Source organism: Heteronotia binoei, chromosome 21 (assembly GCF_032191835.1).
Source record: "Heteronotia binoei isolate CCM8104 ecotype False Entrance Well chromosome 21, APGP_CSIRO_Hbin_v1, whole genome shotgun sequence".
NCBI lineage: Eukaryota > Metazoa > Chordata > Lepidosauria > Squamata > Gekkonidae > Heteronotia > Heteronotia binoei.
This window is the reverse complement of record NC_083243.1, coordinates 51609707-51631567: the sequence shown is the minus strand read 5'-3', so window position 1 is coordinate 51631567 and position 21861 is coordinate 51609707. Positions and strand designations below refer to the sequence as shown.

General features: G+C 43.0%; 1 protein-coding gene across 2 annotated transcripts in view; it reads left to right on the top strand.

Annotated features, from left to right (window-relative positions):
* Positions 1–21861, top strand: part of ESRRB (estrogen related receptor beta) — a 153703-nt gene that overhangs the window by 90688 nt on the left and 41154 nt on the right. For both annotated transcript variants that reach the window (XM_060262685.1, XM_060262686.1), the window contains 2 exons: positions 2962–3371; positions 20273–20389. In XM_060262685.1, coding sequence (XP_060118668.1) covers positions 2962–3371; positions 20273–20389 — 527 coding nt within the window. The remainder of the gene's footprint in view (positions 1–2961; positions 3372–20272; positions 20390–21861) is intronic.

Here is a 21861-nt window from a genome sequence, read left to right as displayed (position 1 = left end):
CATGGGGGATAGCCAGTGATAATCCCACCCTCCTTTTAAAAACCTGCTAAACTATTGGCCATAACCATGCATTATGGTGGTGAATTCCATATACCAGGGGTGTCCAATGGTAGCTCTCCAGATGTCTTTTGCCTACAACTCCCATCAGCCCCAGCCAGCATGGCCAATGGCTGGGGCTGATGGGAGTTGTAGGCAAAAAGCATCTGGAGAGCTACTGTTGGCCACCCCTGCCATATACTAATGATAAAAATTTTGAAGAAGTACTTTCTTTGACTTGTCCTGGATCTACTGCCATTTCACTGGGATGGATCCCAAGGACAGCTGAGGACCATAGAACAGGACTTCCCTACTTGTATTACTAGGGTTGCCAGGTCTGACTCAGGAAATATCTCAGAACATTGGGTTTGGAGCCAGGAGACTTTGGGGGTAGAGACAGGAGCAAGATTGTGATAAACATTATTGAACTCCAAAAGGAGCTCTGGCCATCACATTTAAAAGGATCGTGCTCCTTTTAAATGCCTTCCCTTCATTGGAAATAATATAGGATGGGGGCGCCTACTTTTGAGGCTCATAGAATTGGACCCTCTGGTCCAATCTTTTTGAAACTTGAGAGTTTTTTTAGTAGAGGCACCAGATGCTATGCTGAAAATTTGGTGCCTGTACCTCAAAAACACCCCCCCCCCCCCAGTCCTCCCAGATACCCATGGATCGATTCTCCATTATACTTTATGGGTACCAGTTGTCAGACATTTATTATCCTCCTGCTTTCTGATAACCCTGAAGCTCCAAACTAGGGGATTCCCTGCTCCCAACTGGGGATTGTGTAAATAAAAAAAACCACCGAGGCACCATAAATTTTAAATGACAAAACAATGCAATGTGAAGGTCAGTGGTGTTCTGACCAGGCTTGCACATAAAACTTCAAATGAACAAAAACATGCTTCAAAAGGATATTCCCATAAATCATTTCAAAAGCAGTTCAACAAACTTTCCAATCACAAAGGAATATCCATATTCCGGTATTTAGTTCATAGAGCTAAAGGAAGCCCTTCCAAAGATGTCTGTTCTAGATATCAAGATGTTTCATCCATCTTTCTTCAGTTTGGAGGCTTATTTTTCACTGGAACCCAATCTCTGGAACCCAATACATTCATAGAAGACCAACAAGATTCAAAAAATTTAGGGGAGGGACGGTGGCTCAGTGGTAGAGCATCTGCTTGGGAAGCAGAAGGTCCCAGGTGTAGGTCCCAGCAGAAGGTCCCAGTTTGGTGTAGTGGTTAAGTGTGTGGATTCATATGTGGGAGAACCGGGTTTGATTCCCCACTCCTCCACTTGCACCTGCTGGAATGGCCTTGGGTTAGCCATAGCCCTGGCAGAGGTTGTCCTTGAAAGGGCAGCTGCTGTAAGAGCTCTCTTAACCCCACCCACCTCACAGGGTGTCTGTTGTGGGGGAGGAAGGTAAAGGAGATTGTGAGCCGCTCTGAGACTCTTCGGAGTGGAGGGTGGGATATAAATCCAATATCTTCTTCTTCTTCTTCAATCCCTGGCATCTCCAAAAAAGGGTCCAGGCAAATAGGTGTGAAAAACCTCAGCTTGAGACCCTGGAGAGCCGCTGCCAGTCTGAGAAGACAAGACTGACTTTGATGGACCAAAGGTCTGATTCAGTATAAGGCAGCTTCATATGTTCAAATATCTAATAGATTTCCAGGTGTGATAGAACATTTTTCCTCTATGCATTCTCTTACAAATCTCTGTAATGTCCCTTTCTTGCTTGTTGTCTTGTGAAACTAAAAAGCATGAAATATGTAGATCTTTTGTCATAGAGAAAGCCATAACATAAAATCCCTAAAACTCAGCCCAAAGGCTCTCTCATCGCTACTATTCACTCTCCTCTTTCAGAATGTTTCTGTAATTCAATTATAGGGCAACTGTACACGTGCTTAGCACAACAACTATTCATTATTCCAGTTTTTAAAATAATCACAGCATCCTTGAATATTGGTAATGCCAACTATCCAAAATTCAACAGCTCTGAGACTTGTGATACAGCTTAGATGAAAATCTGATCAGATTTTTTTTTAATTAAATCTAGAATTTTATTTAAAAGCAGATGCTAGTAGGGGGAAGTATTAAATCAATGCCATAGTTAACCCTTTCCTCTGTGTGTTTTTCTTGTTAGGGCAAATAGTTTTTGCAGAGAGTGTATAAACAAACTGTGTGTGGGAAATATTAAGCACACCTTTCCCTGGCACCATGACTTCAGCACAATAAGGACCTATGCAGCTGCTTTTGAATAAATTTATAGAGGTCAGGAGGATCCAGCCAAGAGGATGTGCAATTTCCTGACTAATTACTCTGTTACTAGGTTGGAGGTCTTGTTGTAACTATTCTGGCTGTGCATGTATCTGTCTCAGCTAACTAGTGGTTTTAGAGTGCAAATCTATAATAAGCCTATTGAAATGAGTGGGTTTAGACTCGAGAAACTGCTTTTGACTGCATTCTGCATTATGTTGATTTACTTAACTTTTTAGCAGACTGAGCTCATGTTATACTACCTGAAAAGAAATATAAGGGGTTCAGAGACCAATATACACACTTATTAACTTCCTGCAAAAAGTCTAATGAAGAACATTAGGGTCACTTTAAAAAATCCAAATGTAACTGAGATGCCTTTTATTTATGCTGCTGCATAAGAATTAGGAAACTTCTTTTGCCTGGAGCTGTAGCAGGGGATCCATTACCTCATCTGAAACTATTACAGTCCTTCCCCGTGTCACTCAATATGGGTAACAACACAGGAGCTCTCTGGGTTAGATTGAAGATACATTCCGCTCACAGTGAATGTAAGCATGAATGAATAAATATTAAATATATTAGCCCTCAGTGCATGATTCCAAAAGTCCTGTTCCAGCTTTTGTATTGGTCTATCATTTAATGGGCTCCTTTGTGTTTTGCCCGCAGGCTGCTAGGCAGAATGTCCACAGATGAGCGGCACCTCACCTCCAGTTGTGGATCCTTCATTAAGACTGAGCCATCCAGCCCTTCTTCTGGCATTGACGCTATTAGCCACCACAGTCCAAGTGGTTCTTCAGATGCCAGTGGTGGTTATGGCATTACTATAGGGGGCCACCCCAATGGCCTGGACTCACCGCCCATGTTCAACAGTGCAGGGATTGGTGGTGGGCCCTGCCGCAAGCGGTATGATGACTGCGCCAGTGCCATCATGGAAGACTCACCCACCAAGTGCGAGTATATGCTCAATGCCATCCCCAAGAGGCTGTGTCTAGTGTGTGGGGACATTGCATCTGGATATCACTATGGAGTGGCCTCTTGTGAAGCATGCAAAGCCTTCTTCAAGCGAACAATTCAAGGTATGGGGCCTGTGAGAACAATGCAAATGAGGTGGTTAATGTTTTCTTTGGTTTTCAGGTAGAGGTTTTTGTGCTTTTTAATCAGAAATAATAAGAATTTATCATTATTTATTAAATTTCTAAAGTTCCCTCCCTCACAGGGTTCAGGGAAATGTACAACATTTTTAATTAGAATTCCGTTAAAACATCAGTGCGTGAATAAATTAATTTAAAGCCAGTTAATCAATCCTTGTTCTAATAAAATGAGTTGAAGCAAAGATCTTCTGTCTTGGATAGCATTCTGCACTCCCTCTGACAGCAGGATCATGGACCAGATGAGATGGAAAAAAAGTTGCTGTCCTCAACCATAAGCCTGGTGGAACATCTCTGTTTTTCATGCTCTATAGGACTGTACAAGGTCCTGCAGGGTGTGGGTCTCTCCAGGTAGACAGAGTGCCACCAGGCAGGAGCCAGGGCCAAACAAACTGTGGTTGAGGAGAGCCAGACATCTTTTGGACCTGAGATCACCAGCAAGTTTTGCTTTTGTAAGTGTAATGCTCTTTGGGAGACATACCGGGAGAGGTGGTCCAGCAGGTACATTGGCTCCAGACCATTTAGGGCCTTAAAGGTTAAAACCAAAACCTTGAAGTGGATCCAGTGTTCAACTGGGAGCCAGTACAGTAGGCAAAACACAGGTTGGATATGTGCTGTCACAGATGTGCCTGATAGCACCTGCACTACTGCATTCCTGACCAGCAGCAGCTTCCAAGTCAGCTTTATACAGAGTAAGTTACAATAATCTAACCTTGAGGTGACTATTGCATGGATCACTGTGGCTAGGTCAGAGTGAGAGAGGTAAGGGACCAGTTGCCTGGTTTGGCAAAGTTGGGAAATGCCAGCTGGCAGCCTTCACAATCTGGCCCTCCAGAAGCATGCCCAGACTCTTGGCCACTGATACCAGTGCAAAGAGCACACCATCAGGAGCTGAGAGTTAGCACCCCAGTCTCAGCCACAGACACAGGACCTCCATCTTTGATGGATTCAGTTCCAGTTGGTTCTGTTGGAGCCATCCAATCATGGCCTTCAATCCCTCAGCCAGATTTAGTGAGACAGTGGCAGGCCAGCTGCCCATCAACAGATACAGCTGGGTGTTGTCAGTATATTGGTGGCAACCCAGCCTGAAACTTTGTCCTAGTTGGACAAGAGGGCACATAGAGTCATAGAGTTGGAAGGGATCTTCAGGGTCATCTAGTCCAACCCCCTCTACAATGCAGGAAATTTACAAATACTGCCCCCCCCCAAATTCACAGGATCTGCATTGCTGTCAGATGGCCATCCAGCCTCTGTTTAAAGACATCCAAAGAAGGAGAGCCCACCACCTCCCAAGGAAGCCTGTTCCACTGAGGAACCACTCTGACAGGAAGTTCTTCCTAATGTAGAGCCAGAAACTCTTTTGATTTAATTGGTTCTGGTCCTACCTTCTGAGGCCGCAGAAAACAATTCTGCACCATCCTCTATGTGACAGCCCTTCAAGGACTTGAAGATGGTGATCTTATCACCTCTCCGCTGCCTCCTCTCCAGGCTAAACATGCCCAGCTCCTTCAACCTTTCTTCGTCGGACTTGGTCTCCAGACCTCTCACTATCTTTGTTGCCCTCCTCTGAACCTGTTCCAGCTTCTGTATATCCTTCTTAAAATGTGGTGCCCAAAACTGAACACAGTACTCCAAGTGAGGTCTTACCAAAGCAAAGTAAAGTGATACCATCACTTCACATGATCTGGACACTATACTTTTGTTAATATAGCCCAATATTGCATTTGCCTTTTTAGCCACCGCATTGCACTGTTGACTCATGTTCAGCTTATGGTCCACTAGGACCCCCAGATCCTTTTTGAACATACTACTGCCCAGACAAGTCTTCCCTATCCTATAACCATGCATGGGATTTTTCTTACCTAAATGCAGAACTTTAAATTTATTCCAGTTAAAATTCATTTTATTGGTTTCAGCCCAGTTTTCCAGCCTTTCAAGATCATCCTATTTCTGTCTTCTACTGTATTTGTAACCCCTCCCAATTTAGTATCATGTGCAAATTTAATAAGCATTCCCTCTATTCCTTCATCCAAATCATTTATAAAGATGTTGAACAAAACAGGCCGCAGGACAGATCCTTGAGGCACTCGTCACTCCTCTCCAAGAGGATGAGGAACCATTCACAAGCATCTTTGAGTGCGATCTGTCAGCCAGTTACAGATCCACCTAACAGTAACAGGATCCAAACCACATTTTACCAACTTGTCAACAAGGATAGTATATGGAACTTTATCAAAAGCCTTACTGAAATCAAGATAATCTATGTCGACAGCATATAGATATTAAATAGCATAGTAGAGAGGGTTGTCCCTTGGGGGACCTCACACACCAACAGATGTACTGTTAATAAGATCTCTCCATGCACCATTCTCTATCCCTGACCAAGGAGGAATGAGGTGAAACACTCCAAAGCTACCCCTGAACTCCTACATTGGCAAGGTGGTGGGCCAATAGATCATTGCATAGATCATCATTTGACAGGTCAAATGACTTTGCAACAAAATTCTAAGTCCGAAATGCAGCTACTGATTGTAGAGGGATAGCTACATTAATCTATTGCAGCAAAAATTAAACAGAAGTCCTGTGGCACATAAAAGTCCAAAATTTTATTCCCACGTAACACATCCTGGGCTAGATTCTGTGTCTTCAGATGCAGAGGTATGAAAAGAAAGGGAGAATTCAAAACTTTTAGATTTGGTTTGGGTTAGTCGGGAATGGATTTTGTGTGCACGCCACTGAAGCTTGAGTGCTGGTAAATATACCATTTACAGCTGAGAATGTGTAAGGCATTTTTTTACATTTTCAAACGTGTATTCAAAACTTATGCTTCAGATTCAATTTGCCCTACATCTGGGAATGATGAGATTTAGAACTGGGGGAAAAAGATTCTTCTCTGGAAAGCCAGAGAAAAGTTCTGCTTTTCAGGGAAAATCTTTCTGAGATGCATAATAGGAGTGCTAGGCATCCAACCATGCAGTTTCTCTGACAGAATGGGGTTTTCATTTGCAGCAAAGCAAATGGTGATTTCCACTGATTTTTTACTCCTAATGAAGACCCCATTTTATCCCCATACAACCCCTGATGATAACTGGACCCCGCCCCCCGTAAAAAGAGGGCTGTGGTGGCTCCTCGAGTTGAGCAGGAAGGAGAATGGGAAAGTCCTGCTCTGTGAAGTCCATCAGTGTCACATGCCAATGAGCTTTACAAGCCATTTCATTGAACGACATGGCTTCTTCCTCTAAGCTGATAATATTTACAGTTGTCACAAGGGCTAGCTAGGCTGGAGAGGTTCAGATGTACTGTTAATAAGATCTTAAGTGGGAATCTGATCTGTCAGATTCAATGGCAGGATGCAAGAGATTGAAGGGATACTTCAGTCCAAAAACTGATCCACATATCTTTTTTAATCTGTTAGTCTGATCTTCTTAATAGTGCAGGACAATTTTTTCCCCAGACACTCCCCCCCAAATACTGTATAACATTGACCCTTGTACAAGGGACCCTTGTATTCTGATGAGTAGTGGTGGCAGGCAGATCTGGATTGCAGATTTTTTTAAAAGGAACAACCATTGCTTGCTTTGCTTTGGTAGCTACTGGCATAACCTGAAATCTGTTTTGCACCCAGCATAGCCTAATCTAATCAAAATCTACTTTAATCAGAATCTATTTTATGTTTGGGTGGTAATTGCTTTCCTCCAAAGACAGTGAGTCTGTCATTTCTTTTGCTTTTCACTTGCAGCATACAGAAAGATGTTGCCAGACATCTGTACATAGGTTAAGAGCCATCACAAGCACTCAGAAATGTGGTTCAGCAGATAGAGGTAGGGTTTAGATCTAAGATATGTAAGATTAAATACTCTAGACTTACTTGGAAGGCCTTGGGCAGATCATTATCTGTCATGCTCAGTTTCCCTTCTGTAACACAGGAAGAACACTGACCTAACTCTTAGAATGGCTTTCAAGATGAATGAAATAAGGATTGTATACTGAGCATTTTGCTCACTAAAAGCATCAAGATATTTGAAACCATTATGTAATGCTGCAAAAACAGCTATCACACTGTTACTACAATTTAACATATGATAACTGATCAGTATTTATTGAATGTTTAAACATTTTCTAATCTTTTTTTCTCACAACATGGGACTCACAGTGGCAATCTAAATTAACTAACCAGTTTCCCAGTCAATGCATTTTCCAGGGCACACATGTATGAAGACATCCACCTAAATATTACTGGCATGCAAACTTCAGTATGCACACATACTAAGCATTTTCTGTATGCACAGTTGTGCAAATTGAAAAGATCGAGAATATTACTCTGAAAGGGCAGGCATATTGAATTGGCTCCAAAAGCCCCCTTGACTCCTATGAAGTGAATGAAGGAGGCTTGTGGGAGGGGGGCTGTTATATTTTAACTCACACATGTTCACTTAGTCTTGATTATTCTTTGCTGTTCAGGATGTTAAAAAAAACAAACAAACCATAACAAGCATTGCAGGAGAAAATCCTGCATGGGCTCTCTGATTATATGATTATATTATTTAATTCTGTGGATTTTATTGGGTTTCTTTATGTTATGCAAATCAGTATCCTCATACCCAGGCCCCACACACCTTCTGTGCTTCTTCCTGGCTAGTCCTCTCCTACTCTATTTGAAGAGGGGAGGAAATCCACCCATAAGTGCATCTGTAAGTGCAGAGTTTTACTAATAGTGGAGCTAGTGCTTCAGTGCTTCAAAGTCTCCTTTATTCACTGATGCTGCCAAAAGAGAGTGGCATTAAATCAATGGGATACAAAGAAAGTATACTCAGTAAGAAGTGATATAGTAGCTCATATAGAACATTGTGCAAAGGATACATATTTGTAGTACTGCTCAAAATGTTTATTTTTTGAAATTAATTTTCCCATCATGGAGAGCTGATGGGACACATTGCATGAATTGTCTTCTTTGCAGCACATTGACTTTTAGCAACATGATAGTTTTGCATTAGCAAGAGACCCTTGCCCAGTGTCTTCCTTCTATACAGCTCTTAAAGCTACAGCACATTTGCTATAGCACATCTATGATATGATGGCACTTGCTGTGATACCCAAAATCTTTTGTTAGATTTGTTCCCTGAGCCCAACTGATGGATGTTCAGCAGCCCTTGCTGTGTCCTGATCCTACAAAGCTTGTTGTCTCAGGGCTTAGTTGGAATTGTTTAGGACTGCACTATAGGAACCCCTCCAAGGAGGCTGCTTGGATTCAGTCAATGTCCATAAACTGGTTTTGTAGAAACTGGTTTTCATTCTACCTGCTGTATGGCTGTTAGCCTTTTTCACATTTTAAAGAGTCTTCCCTTTTGGAGATGCCACACCACCTAGGAGGAGAGTTTGGATGCTACAGCTTCTCTGTGGCAACAACGGTGCTTGCAATGGATCACTGCATATCTTAAGCACTGCACCTGTTCACGGGAACAGCAAAATGTTCATCCACCATATCATTTAAATTAAATTGCCACATTTGTAGGGACCATCATTCAAGTTAAAACAGCTGTTACCCACATTACATGGTGCATTAACTATATTTACAAGTTCAAAAAGCCTCCCTTGGAGACACAAGGATGTTTTTAGGCAGTGTCTGCACCAGCAGTTTTTCATGCAATATGCTGCTGAATTTGGGTGAGGAGATGCACAATCCACACCTTGTCCCATGAACTGTCTCTGAGCTGCCCTTGCTGGTTTTCTCATGACAAATCATGCAGTTAATCAAAGAGATGCACACATTCTGAGCAGTGAGTGCACAGTTCTGTGCTGCTTTCTGGTCATTTTTCCTTCACTAATTTTCTTTTATATGCTTGTTGCATTTGGACCATCACACCCATGCACTTGTGAGCCTAGGTATGTTACAGGGCTTCTTTTGTAGAAAAAGCCCAGCAGGAATTCATTTGCATATTAGGCCACACCCACTCACTCCAAACCAGCTGGAACTTCATTCCCATGCGTTCCTGCTTAAAGAAAGTCCTGTATGTTACTAAGTTTCTAACACTTAAAACACCCATCAAAATTTAGTTGATCTTCTAAAAGGAGGAGGAAGAGAAGGAGCAGCTAAAACCTGAGACAGGATGATGAAGTCACCAAGGCTGTAGAAGTTCAAAAACAGCCTCATGAAAAGTTTGATTTATTTAGCAGGACAAACGATTCAGTTGTTTACAATGAATGGATTTATTTGCACAAAATCACTTTAGTTTTTTCTTAACTAAAGGAAAAAGTTTTTTTGGTATTGAAATATTAATTGCAGGAAGTTCTTTAACTCTTTGGTAAAGTACTAGCTTTTATACACACCCTTGCTTTCCACCATAAATTGGAGCACTAACCTGGAAAAGCAGATTACAGATGTAATTGATAGAAAGCCTCTTTCACGAGATGCGTCTTTACAGTTCTGAACAGAATAAGATTAAAGTGTAGGCACTGCTCAGTGACAGACTGCACCATGGTGAATAGGTGCAACATACCCCAAACATGCCAATGACAGGTACTCTAGTTTGGTGTAGTGGTTAAGTGTGTGGACTCTTATCTGAGAGAACCTGGTTTGATTCCCTACTCCTCCACTTGCAGCTGCTGGAATGACCTTGGGTCAGCCATAGCTCTCGTACAAGTGTCCTTGAAAGGGCAGCTGCTGTAAAAGCTCTCTCAGCCCCACCTACCTCACACAGTGTCTGTTGGGGGGAGGGGGGAAGGTAAAGGAGATTGTGACCATTCTGAGACTCTGAGATTCAGAGTATAGGGTGGGATATAAATCCAATATCTCCTCCTCCTCCATGTTTTGGCCATTGTGAACCTAATATCAAGTCCAAACTCCTATTGAGACCACATCCTTTGTATTGCTAGATGGGTTTCCTACCCACAGCAGTGAGTGCAGAAGACGCAATGGCAATGTCCTGGGGATGGGGATGACCTGAAAGGAGTTTCTGGCTGCTGGACCATATAACTGGCATGGTACAATGTAGATTGAGCAGTTCTTGTGGGTGGCTCACCAGATTATTTAAAGTGTTTGTACGTCTGTTGTACCTCCCCAAGTACTCAAACTGGTTAACAATAACAAACACCAAGTCGAAACCAAATAACCACAACTCAAAACCGTCAGTATCGCTGAAGGGCAATACATTCTCAAACAGCACCCACACAGCACCAGTAGTTAAATCCACAGACTTGATTTCTGATGTTGTGTACAGGAGTAGCTCTTGGTTACATGCAACAAGTTGCTGTCAGGAGTGGTGATAAGCTAGTTTGAAAGGTCAGTACTAGTAGACATTCTCATTTCATTTTAAAACCCAGGTCTCTGCAGTCTGGAGTCAGAGTTCAGAGACAAATCAGCAGGAATTTTGCTCTGTTGATCTGGCAGAAGACCAGGGAGATATTTTTATCTGCTCCGGTCATTCCACGGGCCTCATACTGCTTGCCAGTTTCAAGCACTGATATTATCATTCTCTTCCATGCTTGTAGCCTGGGATAACTTTCTAGGTTATATCCCAGCATCAAATCACAAGGCTTCTAGCTCAAACCTGGAGTCTCCCAGCAGACTCACTGAAGCAATAATTTTGCTCAATCTTGCATAATCCAGTGGGATCATTTAACACGCATACCATGTCAAAATTTATTTCCATGCACTTAGCTGAATGTGGATGCATGCATAGATGCAAGTGCAGGTGCTCATTGGCATGCACAACTTCTTTCTCTGGCTTTTGAAGATACCCTAGAGCTCTTTCAACCCCTCTCTGCCAGATCGCCTCTAGTCCATGTTGACTCAAATGGCAGCATGATTGCCAACGGGTGGAAGGCTGCTGGAATCCTGATGAGTTAATCTCATCACTTTATCACAGGGCACTTACAGAAATTGCAAGGCCATGTGAGTGGCTCAGCTCTGCTGGCAGCCAGCCTCAGGACCCATAAAAGAAATTGAGAGATTGGGGGAAGGAAAAAACAAACAAAAACAAAACACAAGCAGAGAACTTTGCTGAAGTTTTGAAGACAGTAGCCTGTCTTGCAGTTTGCTTGACGAAGGTGGACTGGGTCATTCTTTTCTAAACGCTTCCTCCCTGAATTAGACATCCTTGCAGATGAAGGCCACTTGCACATGTTGCATCATTTTTGCCCTTGCTATCATGCAGCAACACAAGATGTGATGCTATCTGGTCATGTTGGGGATTGCTTTATTTTATTTACTTATTTACAATATTTATAGTCTACCTATCTTAAAGGGACTCAAGACAGATTATGCACAGTGAGCCACTACAATCAACAAAAGGGGACTTTGAGTAACCAATGCTCTAGGATTTTAGAAGTCTGGATGGTTCTTAGTTTCTTCCTGGGTGACTACATCTTTAATTCAGGGGATTTTATGAATGCACTGTAACAGTATTTGACATTGGAACACACACAGAGAGGCTAAACACTGGGGTAAAGGCTGAACAATTGTTGAGAGAAACTGCACTTCTTGAGAGTTGACTCAAAAACAATACAATAGGTTTTTTTATGTCAACATCAATTTGAAATATTATAAACTTGCCTCCCCTTTTACAGATGTTTATATTTTTATATGTTTAAAAGGTTTTCAAGTGTGTGCTCTTTGGCTATGACTATAGGCCACTGAAGAAGGCACATCAAGCCAAAACGCATTTGGCCTGTTCATCTTATGTACAAAATCCTTTTGGTCTGTAGCTAAGTTTTGATGAGCTAATATTACTGTTGAACAATTGCATTTTATTTTTATGTATTTTCTATATTTTCAGTTGCCTTAGAGTGTAATAAATACCTATAATACTTTTAAATTGCTAAAATCAACCTTTGAGTACGTATAGTATTTGTTTTCCTTAGGGTGTCATTATCCTTAAGTAACAATTTGTTAAGCAAATATGACTTGATGCAAAGTGTAATAAAACAATGCACGAGTCAGATCATAATGTTGCTGGTTGACAACTTATATCTTTTTAAAAAAAAAAAAGTCTGAGGTTGCATGAAGCCATGGCTCGGATCCACTAGAATGTTTCTGTGGATGAAGGGAACTCTGTCTGCCAGTGCAGTTTTCTCACCTCCTTCCTCCTCCTCCACCTGCTCCTGGCAGGGGATTCTCTCTGCAACAGCACAAAGGGAGGTATTTTGGGCTGCAGCATGAGTAGGGAGCTGAGGAAGTTTTGCTCCTCCTGTATCTGCAGAAACACTCTGACCAATAGATTTTCCTCATAGCATTTGAGTCCTTGCAATCAAAATGAAGTATCTGAGACTAAAAAGGTGGGAAGCTTCATAAACAAATGTACTGTAATTTTAAACACACACAAAGAGACACACGTTTCCTTGTGAATGGGCCACTGCAGAAGGCAGGGATCCTTCTTTTCTGACGGAATGGATGTACATGCCCTGGAGTTGCAGTTCATCTATTAACTAGAGATCAAGCTTGAATTTCAATTTCCAGCTTTTAGAGATATTTGATACTTCCCTGGCTATTGAAATTCAGGTGTTGTGCAGTGCCAGGGTGTAGACTGAATGGAAGCAGCTGGTATGGCTCTCTGAGCTTCTGCACACTGTCTGTGTCTCGAATCAGAGCACGTGATGGCAGGGCTGCAATCAAGCTGAAGGGCAGTGATGAAAGATAACCGTCACATTGGTGACAAGGATCAGGAGGTGGGTCTGTAAGCGGTAAGAATCAACAGAGGGGAACATCTTGCAGCAGGGCATGTGGATGCAGCCCCTTCCAGCATGGTCAGTGTGGCAGAGTGCCTGGGAAATGCAAAACATAATGATATCACATGTTGTCTCTCAGCCACATGGTATAGGGAGAAAATGGTCCAGGGCAGGGGAAGGCTGAAGCTGCTTGTATATTGTGGTCCTGATCTGGACCACAATTGGGCACTGCAAATGTGGGAAATGAGAGGAATTTGCAACTCCTGATTGTGGTCCTGGTTGGGCACTGCAAATGTGGGAAATGAGAGGAATTTGCAACTCATCTCTGATGGTTACACAGGGTCTGTAATGTGCAAATTGATGTCCTGCTTTTTTGACAGGTCTTTTTTTTCCTGATCTACTTTAGCTTCACCTTCTCTGCTCTTTCTCTTCCACTTTACTTCTCCAATCCATCCCCTCTACTCACCACAAATTCCTGGCCAGCTCTTCCTCCCCTTCCTTATTTGTAGCTTGCTAGCTCTCTGGGCAAACACCATGTCATGTATGCAGGGGTCATTTTGTAGAAAAATAGGTGGTGGAGCTCATCCAGGGATTCTTATGCAGCTCCACATACTATTCAATGGACAAGGAGGTGGAACTCTCAGAAGGAGGAGGTGGAACTCTCAGAAAGGTTCAGGAGCTGCGCTGCTGTGAGCTCTCACTGAATTCAAGGCCTGCATGTATGTGTTTTTGTCAGAAGAAGGGTAATATTTTAAGGCACAGGGGCCACTTGACTCATGCCCTTCAGCAAGAACAAAGATTAGTGCCAGTTAGTGCGTGTCTCCTCTTGCAAACTGGTGCTGGTTGGCCCCATTGGCTGGGTTTGAACTGAGTGGTCCCTTCTGGGATGGCTTGTGGCGATGCAGGACTTCCCTCAGCTTGGCTTTTTCCTGGGTCATTTTAGTTCCCAGTCTGCTCATGGTGCCAAGAGTAGCTCAGAGAACCATGTGGGTTGTAATCTTACTACCGCACCCCCTGCGTGTGTTGTCTCTATAAGGGGGATAGTGGAAAACGAATTCACAAGCTGCACAAATCTCAACAGGCAGTTCATAAAACAATTTTCCAAGTAACCAAAGGCACTAAACTAGTACAAAAATCCTTCTAATCAGACTGTAGGTCTTCTGGTTGCCAAGTGCCCCCGGAAAAAGACAAAGAGATGGATATCTAGATTCTAAACATGTTTTGTTTCCTTTATTGGTCACTTCTTATAATTGGAACTTCAACTTTTAAGAAGTTATATCACAGCACCAGCTTCAGCCCTCCAGGTATAATGGGATGCTCTTTAGACAGAATATTTTACATATTACATTTTAAAATTTTCTCTGTATATAGCACTCATGTGTATTTGGTGGTGTGGTTCTATCAAATCTTTCAATAAGATGTCTGCATGCTTTTGAATATAGTTGCATAACCCTAAACAGAATTGCTCCCTTCCAAGCCCATTAACTGGCAACAACTAGTTTAGAAGGGTGTAACTCTGCTTAGAATTGCACAGTTAATCCCTTCCTCCAAAGTCTTTTTAAAAGGCATCTGTTCTGACGCCCCCCCCCCCCCCCCCCCTGCAGAAGATGGATGTGCCTTGGCTGGTCCTGGTATATTGATATACTTGAGTAACCCTCCATGTGCTGGAACAGCCAGAATGCAAAGGGAAATTGGCTCACGGCAGCAATTCAAAGGCTCTAGGAGTTCTTGGTTATCTGTTAGGTGCATTTACTTTATCAGAAGACACATCTGAGTCTAAACAGCAGGTGTGTGGCCACTTGGCTCTGGGAAGGCTGGATCTTGTGACAGTTCAGGGTGATATCTTAACACTCTGCTGGTGCTAAGTAAGTATTAAATGGTAGACATCATTTAACTTTAGACTTCAGTGTGACTCTCAGGAGTGTACATGCATCTTTTAAAAAGTCACACAAGAAGCAGCCTTGAGGTCCATTACGGAAACTGCAGTTGCATAGTATAACCTCCTGTTGCCACAAACCAGATGCTCTATTCCCTGGAAATTCACTGCTCTGCCTCTGCCCACTGGAAGTTTTGAAAAAAGTGGAGTATGAATTAAAATAATATTAATAAAACAACAGATGCATTTTGGTGTGGTTTCTGGCATTTGGAATGTGTTTTATTCAAAACTACAGTACTTTGTGTTTGTATATTGCTTTGGTCTTTAAAATATACATTAATAATATACATTATTTTTTGTAGTGCTTATGACAGCCATGTTAAGGGAGATCAGCATTATTATCCTGGTTTTGGCAATGCCATTGAACTTGCCTAAGGCTGCTTATTGAGTACATGGGCACAGTAGAGACCTGAAGCAAGGACTCCCCAATCTGTAGTTCAGTAGCTTAAAGCAGAGTTGGCTATATACCATGCTGGAAATAGTCCTTTAGTCAAGTTTTGAAGTTGTGATGATGCCTGTGAGAAAATACATTGCTTTTTCCTGTGGATTTACAACACAGAACTCTGCATAGTTTTGGTGGTCATTTGCTACCTTGTATATCCAGTGGTAGGAGTCCCATGGTGCAGAATGGTAAGCTGCAGTACTGCTGTCTAAGCTCTGCTCACAACCTGAGTTTGATCCCAGTGGAAGCTGGGTTCAGGTAGCCGGCTCGAGGTTGACTCAGCCTTCCATCCTTCTGAGGTCGGTAAATTTGTACCCAGCATGCTGAGGGTAAAGTGTAGATGATTGGGGAAGGCAATGGCAAGGTAAAAGGTAAAGGTAGTCCCCTGTGCAAGCACCAGTCGTATTCGACTCTGGGGTGACATTACTTTTACGTTTTCATGGCAGACTTTTTATGGGGTGGTTTGCCATTGCCTTCCCCAGTCATCTACACTTTCCCCCAGCAAGCTGGGTACTCATTTTACTGACCTTGGAAGGATGGAAGGCTGAGTCAACCTGGAGCCGGCTACCTGAACCAGCTTCCACTGGGATTGAACTCAGGTCGTGAGCAGAGGGCTCTGACTGCAGTACTGCAGCTTTACCACTCTGCGTCACGGGCCAATGGCAAACCACCCTGTAAAAAGTCTGTCATGACAATGTCCTGATGTGATGTCACCCCATGGGTTGGTAATGACCTGGTGCTTGCACAGGAGACTACCTTTACCTTTTTATATCCAGTGGGTTCACTGATGAGGGTTATAGGAATGAGACTGTACCCAGGATTTCTCACATGAACTGTACATTTGAAAACTGACCCTCCAGAATTCTTGTCTTGATTCTTCTGGCATGCAAATTATGAAGGCCACACCACACTTTATTATGAATTTTCATTGTATGCACTTGACTTGTGGATTAATGTAGCATAGGCATTATAATTGCATACATTGCATAGAGTTGGATTTTGAGTAGCTATGTCTTTTGCATATATTATCTGATTTTTATATCTGTTTTTTTTTTTAAATTAAATATAAAGCTTGAATTATTGAGTGCTATTACAGTAATTTTTCTTGTGAGTTTGCATTATTGAGTGCTATTACAGTCAGGGCTGGCGCTAGGGGTTCTGCCACTCGAGGTAGACCCCTGTGTCGTTCCCCACCCCCCGCAAGCTCCCTCTGTAAATTTTTTTCACACACGTGCAATACACGCACCATGATGATGTCACAGGAAGTGATGTCATCATGAGGGGGATGAGAGAGTGATGGGCAGTGCACAAGAGTGCTTCTGCACCATCGTTTTCCCCTTGCAGACATGCTTTTCGGAGGCTTCTAAGGAAACCTCCAAAGAGCATGGTGTTTTAGTGGCGCTCGGCAACTTTCAACCCGAAAGCGGCCGGGCGCTGCTAAAACACTACGCTCTTCAGAGGCTTCCAAGGAAGCCTCCAAAGAGTGTTGTGCGCTGGGCAAGGAGAGTTAGGGGGCACCTAGTGATGCCCCCAGGTGGGGTAGCATCTCAGGCTACCCCGCCTACTCCCACACGCCGGCCCTGATTACAGTACTTTTTCTTGTGAGTTTGTAACCGCCAAGTGGGGGCTGGAGATCTCAAGGAATAACAATTGGCCTTCAGACTACATGGATAATTTATGTGTGCATTAAATATTTATTTAAAACATTTATTCCACTTCTCCTAGATAAAATGGCTGCTTCAGAAGGTGGGCTGCATGACATTATCCCCTCCTCTCCCTAAACCCTACCACCCCAGGCCCCACCCTCAAATCTCCAGGTGTTTCCAATCCCAGAGTTGGCAACCCAAACTGAAATGGCCCTGCAGAGAAGCTGTACCTTTCAGTACCTCTATCAGTACCTGCTTAAACCAAGGGGCTAAATAGTTCTTCAGGTAAATAGTTCTTGGTCAGATTTTCCTACATAAATAAGTCTCAGGGTGACTTGCTTTCCTTTGTGTATCATTCCCTTTTTAGAAATTAAAAAATACTTAGGCCAGGCAGGAAGAATTTTAGTACCTGGACACATTTTCAAGTACTCTGTGCTTCAGTTTTCAGTGATGTTTAACCAACATAGCATTGATTTGGAGATCCTGACGGAATGAACTTTTAGCATTTGAGCCTCAAATTGTAATTAAAGCTTGCTCAAGAGCCAGAGAAATCAAATAAGCCATCTCAAGGGAACAAATGGAAGGCACCTTTCAGCTTTCCCAATTGCGGGGTCTTTGGTTCTCCATCACGTAACTTTTTCTTTACTTGTAATTTAATTATTATTTTTTTTATTTGCATTTTGGGTAATAATTGGGAGGTAATATTTCAGTAATAAAGCAAAGGGTTTAATTTCTGACTACCGCATAATTGCAGAACTCCTTTCTGTTAGAGGTTTGCTAAAATTCCAAGCCAAAGGGTGTTATAGGACTCCTGAAAGATTTTCTTGTCAGGGAGTGATGAGATTTAGTCTTGGCCAGGTTATTTTAAAGCAGTTTTTACATCCTTTTGTTCTTTGTGGACTTTGGATTGTATTCTCTCTCTCTCTCTCTTCTGTGTCTCTCTGATGTCATCCTCTGCCTGCCCTAGGGACTGGAAGGACAGAGCAACCTGAAAGAAATCAATTAATGTATTAGTTAGCAGTCTTGGTCTTTAAGGCTGGAGGCATTTTCCTCCTAGGCAGGAGCATCTTTTTGATGAACCTGCACACCCCCGTCTTGTTTTCATTGAGAGCCAGTGTGATATAACCTAAAACCTATGAAACTAGGACTAAGGAGACAAATTCTAGTCCTAGCTCAGTGGATCCCATGCCTTATTATACAAAACAAGCATGTTATAGTGGTTAGATACTAAGATAAGGGGAGTAATTAATTTCTCAGGAAATCTGTTTGGAACTCGAACTTACTTTTTTGACACTTATGATTTAACTGTGAGCCATTCAGGGATATGTTCATATTTCACTGAGCAATAGGGTTGCCAGCTCTGGGTTGGGAAATTCCTGGAAATTTGGGGGTGGAGCTTTCAGGGGGCAGAGCTTGCGGAGAAGGACCTCTGCGGAGTATAATGTCATAGAGTCCACCCTGCAAAGCAGCCATTATCTCCAGGGGAACTGATCTCTGTCATCTGGAGATCAGTTGTAATTCCAGGAGATTGCTAGAACTCACCTGGAGGCTGGCAACCCTACAAACTCAGACAGCTGCTGGACAAGTTTGCAGCTGCCTGTTGGTCAGAGGCCAACTTTCAGCTGATTGGGGGAATCATCTGGGAATAAGGTTCTGACCCCACTCCCCAGGGCTGCCAGGTCCAAATCAGGAAATATCTGGGGACTTTCAGGGTGGAGCCAGGAGACTTTCCCATTCCCTAAATAAATAAAAAATACAGCAGTGCCGTTCCCCTCAATACTGTCTTCACTTCCTCATCTTCTTCTTTTGCCTATTCTAGTAGCTGCACTTTCACTAAATGAAAGTGAAATTTGTCATACCCCCACAAGTCGCCTTGTTGGGTTTTGAAAGCATTTCAAAGCATGGCTTTTTAAAGGGACACAATCACAAAGCAGCCAAAATAAACAGACTTTGCAAGCCCACACTTTTGTGATCTCACTGGGGCAATTTACTCACAGGAGTTGATGAATGTAACCATCTGCTGTATTTCAATAAGCATCTTCAACAGGAACAGAAAAGGAAAGCAGCCTAGGGGGTGGAGTTTCCCTCCATCCCATAATCAAGTTCTAGCTAACTCTTTAATATCCATTTTACTGCAGAAATGACTTCTGAAGCAAATGCAAAACAAACAGAGGGACAGTGCTTGCTTCTCTGCCTTTCTCGCAGGCTTCATGCAGTCACTGAGAAGAGCCATGCCCCCATGCAGCTCTGCTCTGGCTGAGATTTAAAGGCACCCAGACATTTGGAAACACAAATAGTTGCAAGCATCTCCTAACCCTGCCGAGATGTAAAGACACACAGAGGCTGTTGGGGCGGGGCTTTCCCCTGCTAGCCAGCTGACTGGTGACAGGGAGGAGCCTGCAAAACCAGGGGATCCCCGCTGGAACTTGGGGACTGGCAAATCTAACTACACAGCAAAACAGCAAAAGGGGTAGTAGAATGAGCTCTTTTCTCGCCATGCTCTCTTCAAGCTGGGTGTGAATGGAAGCAGTGCTTCTGAGCTTCCCCTTGCTAAAGGGAGAGAAGAAAGAGTTTGCTTCTCTCTTCTCTGCAAACCAAGCCTACAGCTAGGGGTGGGGGGGAGGGGAAAAGAAGAGAAGTCAGCTGGGCTTCTGATCATTTCCCCTCCCCATTTGTTGCTTCTCAGCAAGACTTTGAGGCAGCTGAGTTTCCATGACTTCCATCTGATCAGTTGGCTACCTGACTGGGTACAGAGCAAAATTTCCTTAGCAGGAGATCAGAAGCCAGTTCCCAGATGATCCATCATCCTAACCTGTATGGCAGAGCTGCTGTGAGAATAAATGGAAGGGAGTTGGCCACCATGAGCTCCCTGGTGGGATAAAGGCATTAATAAATAAAGAAGAAATAATTTTTGTTTACATCTTGCTGTTCCAGCATGTTCATGGGGCTTCCCAGTTGCTCTGTTTGTTTCCATGGCAAAAATGTAAATAAGTCCACAGCATGTTTGCTGATGATGCTTTGGATATTTTATGTGAATTTAACAGGTGGACTCTTTGGAGAACAATGTCTCTTAGGACATTGAGGCAGTCCTCACTTCTATTTGTTGCAAGACCTTAGTGACCACTGCTCTTTGTGTTTGCAGGGAACATTGAATACAGCTGTCCAGCTACCAATGAGTGTGAAATCACAAAACGGAGGCGCAAGTCCTGTCAGGCATGTCGCTTTATGAAATGCCTCAAAGTGGGGATGCTGAAAGAAGGTAAGGAGAGACAGCCAATGCACAAGAAGAAAGTGATAATCACATGCACAAGAAGAAAGTGATATTCAGAACTGTACACTGAACATTGTGTGGTTTGTTGCAGAAGTGTTTAAGATTGCTTTAGCCATGTCACAAGCACAATGAAAGTTTGATAAGAGCCTATTTGTTCTGTGGTCATCTAAATGTCTCTGGTTGGAAAGAACCTTTCTCCCTGAGCAGGTTCTCAGCCTGCTGTCTCACTCATCCTATTGATCCTTTCTGTATTGTCTGAACAGGGCTTGGCTCATCCCCCTGTCAAGCATGCGAGTTCAATGACAAGTCGAAGTTGATACAAAGACTACGTTTATTGATAGACCAATACTTTAGGTAACAGGTTCTTGAGAGCCAACAATGCATTGGTACAATACTTTTAAGGACTACTTCAAAGGGATTCCAAGGGATGGGGTTGCGGGGTAGCATTCACCCATAAACTATCATAACTGCCTACATTCCCATACCGTTATCAGGACTGTGTCCTTGCTTCTCCAGATGTCCCTTACTGGAATGCATGGGAAGGTGCTGACTACTTAGTTTCGATTCTCACTACTTCTAATTATAAGCAAGGAAGGGGGGGGGAGGGAAAGAATAACAAACTAACAAAGTTAGGTGCTCCATGATACTTCACAGACCAGGTTAGGCAGGACCATAAAGCAATGAATTAACAATGGAATTTCACCATGCTTGACACCCTCATGCTCTAGCTTCTTCTCCCTTTCCCTTGTCCATTCAAGGTGTGCCATTGGGAATTTGATGGCAATTAAATGCATTCGTATGGATTGGCTTCAAAGCTTCTTTTCCTCAGGTTCCCTCCAGAATGGAAGGGGGTGGGTGGGTAGGGAGTAAAGAAAGCACTTGTAACTTTCTGCAGTGATGTAGCCAGGAAAGCATAGCTGCCTCAGCCTAATCCACTGAAAACAAAGACTGTACAGCAGTCCAGCCAAAGCAGGCAGACTGCCACTGTGAAAGCCAGGAATGAACTGGAAGCTGCACACAGTGCTTTTCCTCTAAGGTGCTGCAAGCCAATGCTGTTCATCATATAGATTCTAAAGCCTGTTTTGCCCTTTGATTGACAGATCATATCTGAGGTTAAATCTTTCTTTCTCAGCTACAGCTTTCCTGACCTTGGCGAGGTCAGCCCTGTGACCCTCCATGTCCTTGCTTTAGATTTGGCTGATGACGCATTCAGTGAAAGATGCTAGCTTCTTTGAAGGTGGAACAGTCACCTACTGATGTGTTGTCCTTTGCAGACCACAGTGGAATCTCTCCTGGTCCCTTAGATTCTTTTATATTACTTATTTGTGTTTCTTCTTTTTTTCCCGTTTATCACCAAACCACATTTATCCCAACTCACTAAATACAGTTACGAGCCCATCCTTTGATTCAATGCAAATTTTGCTGTTAGGCTTCAGAATAGGGTGTATACTTCAAAAACC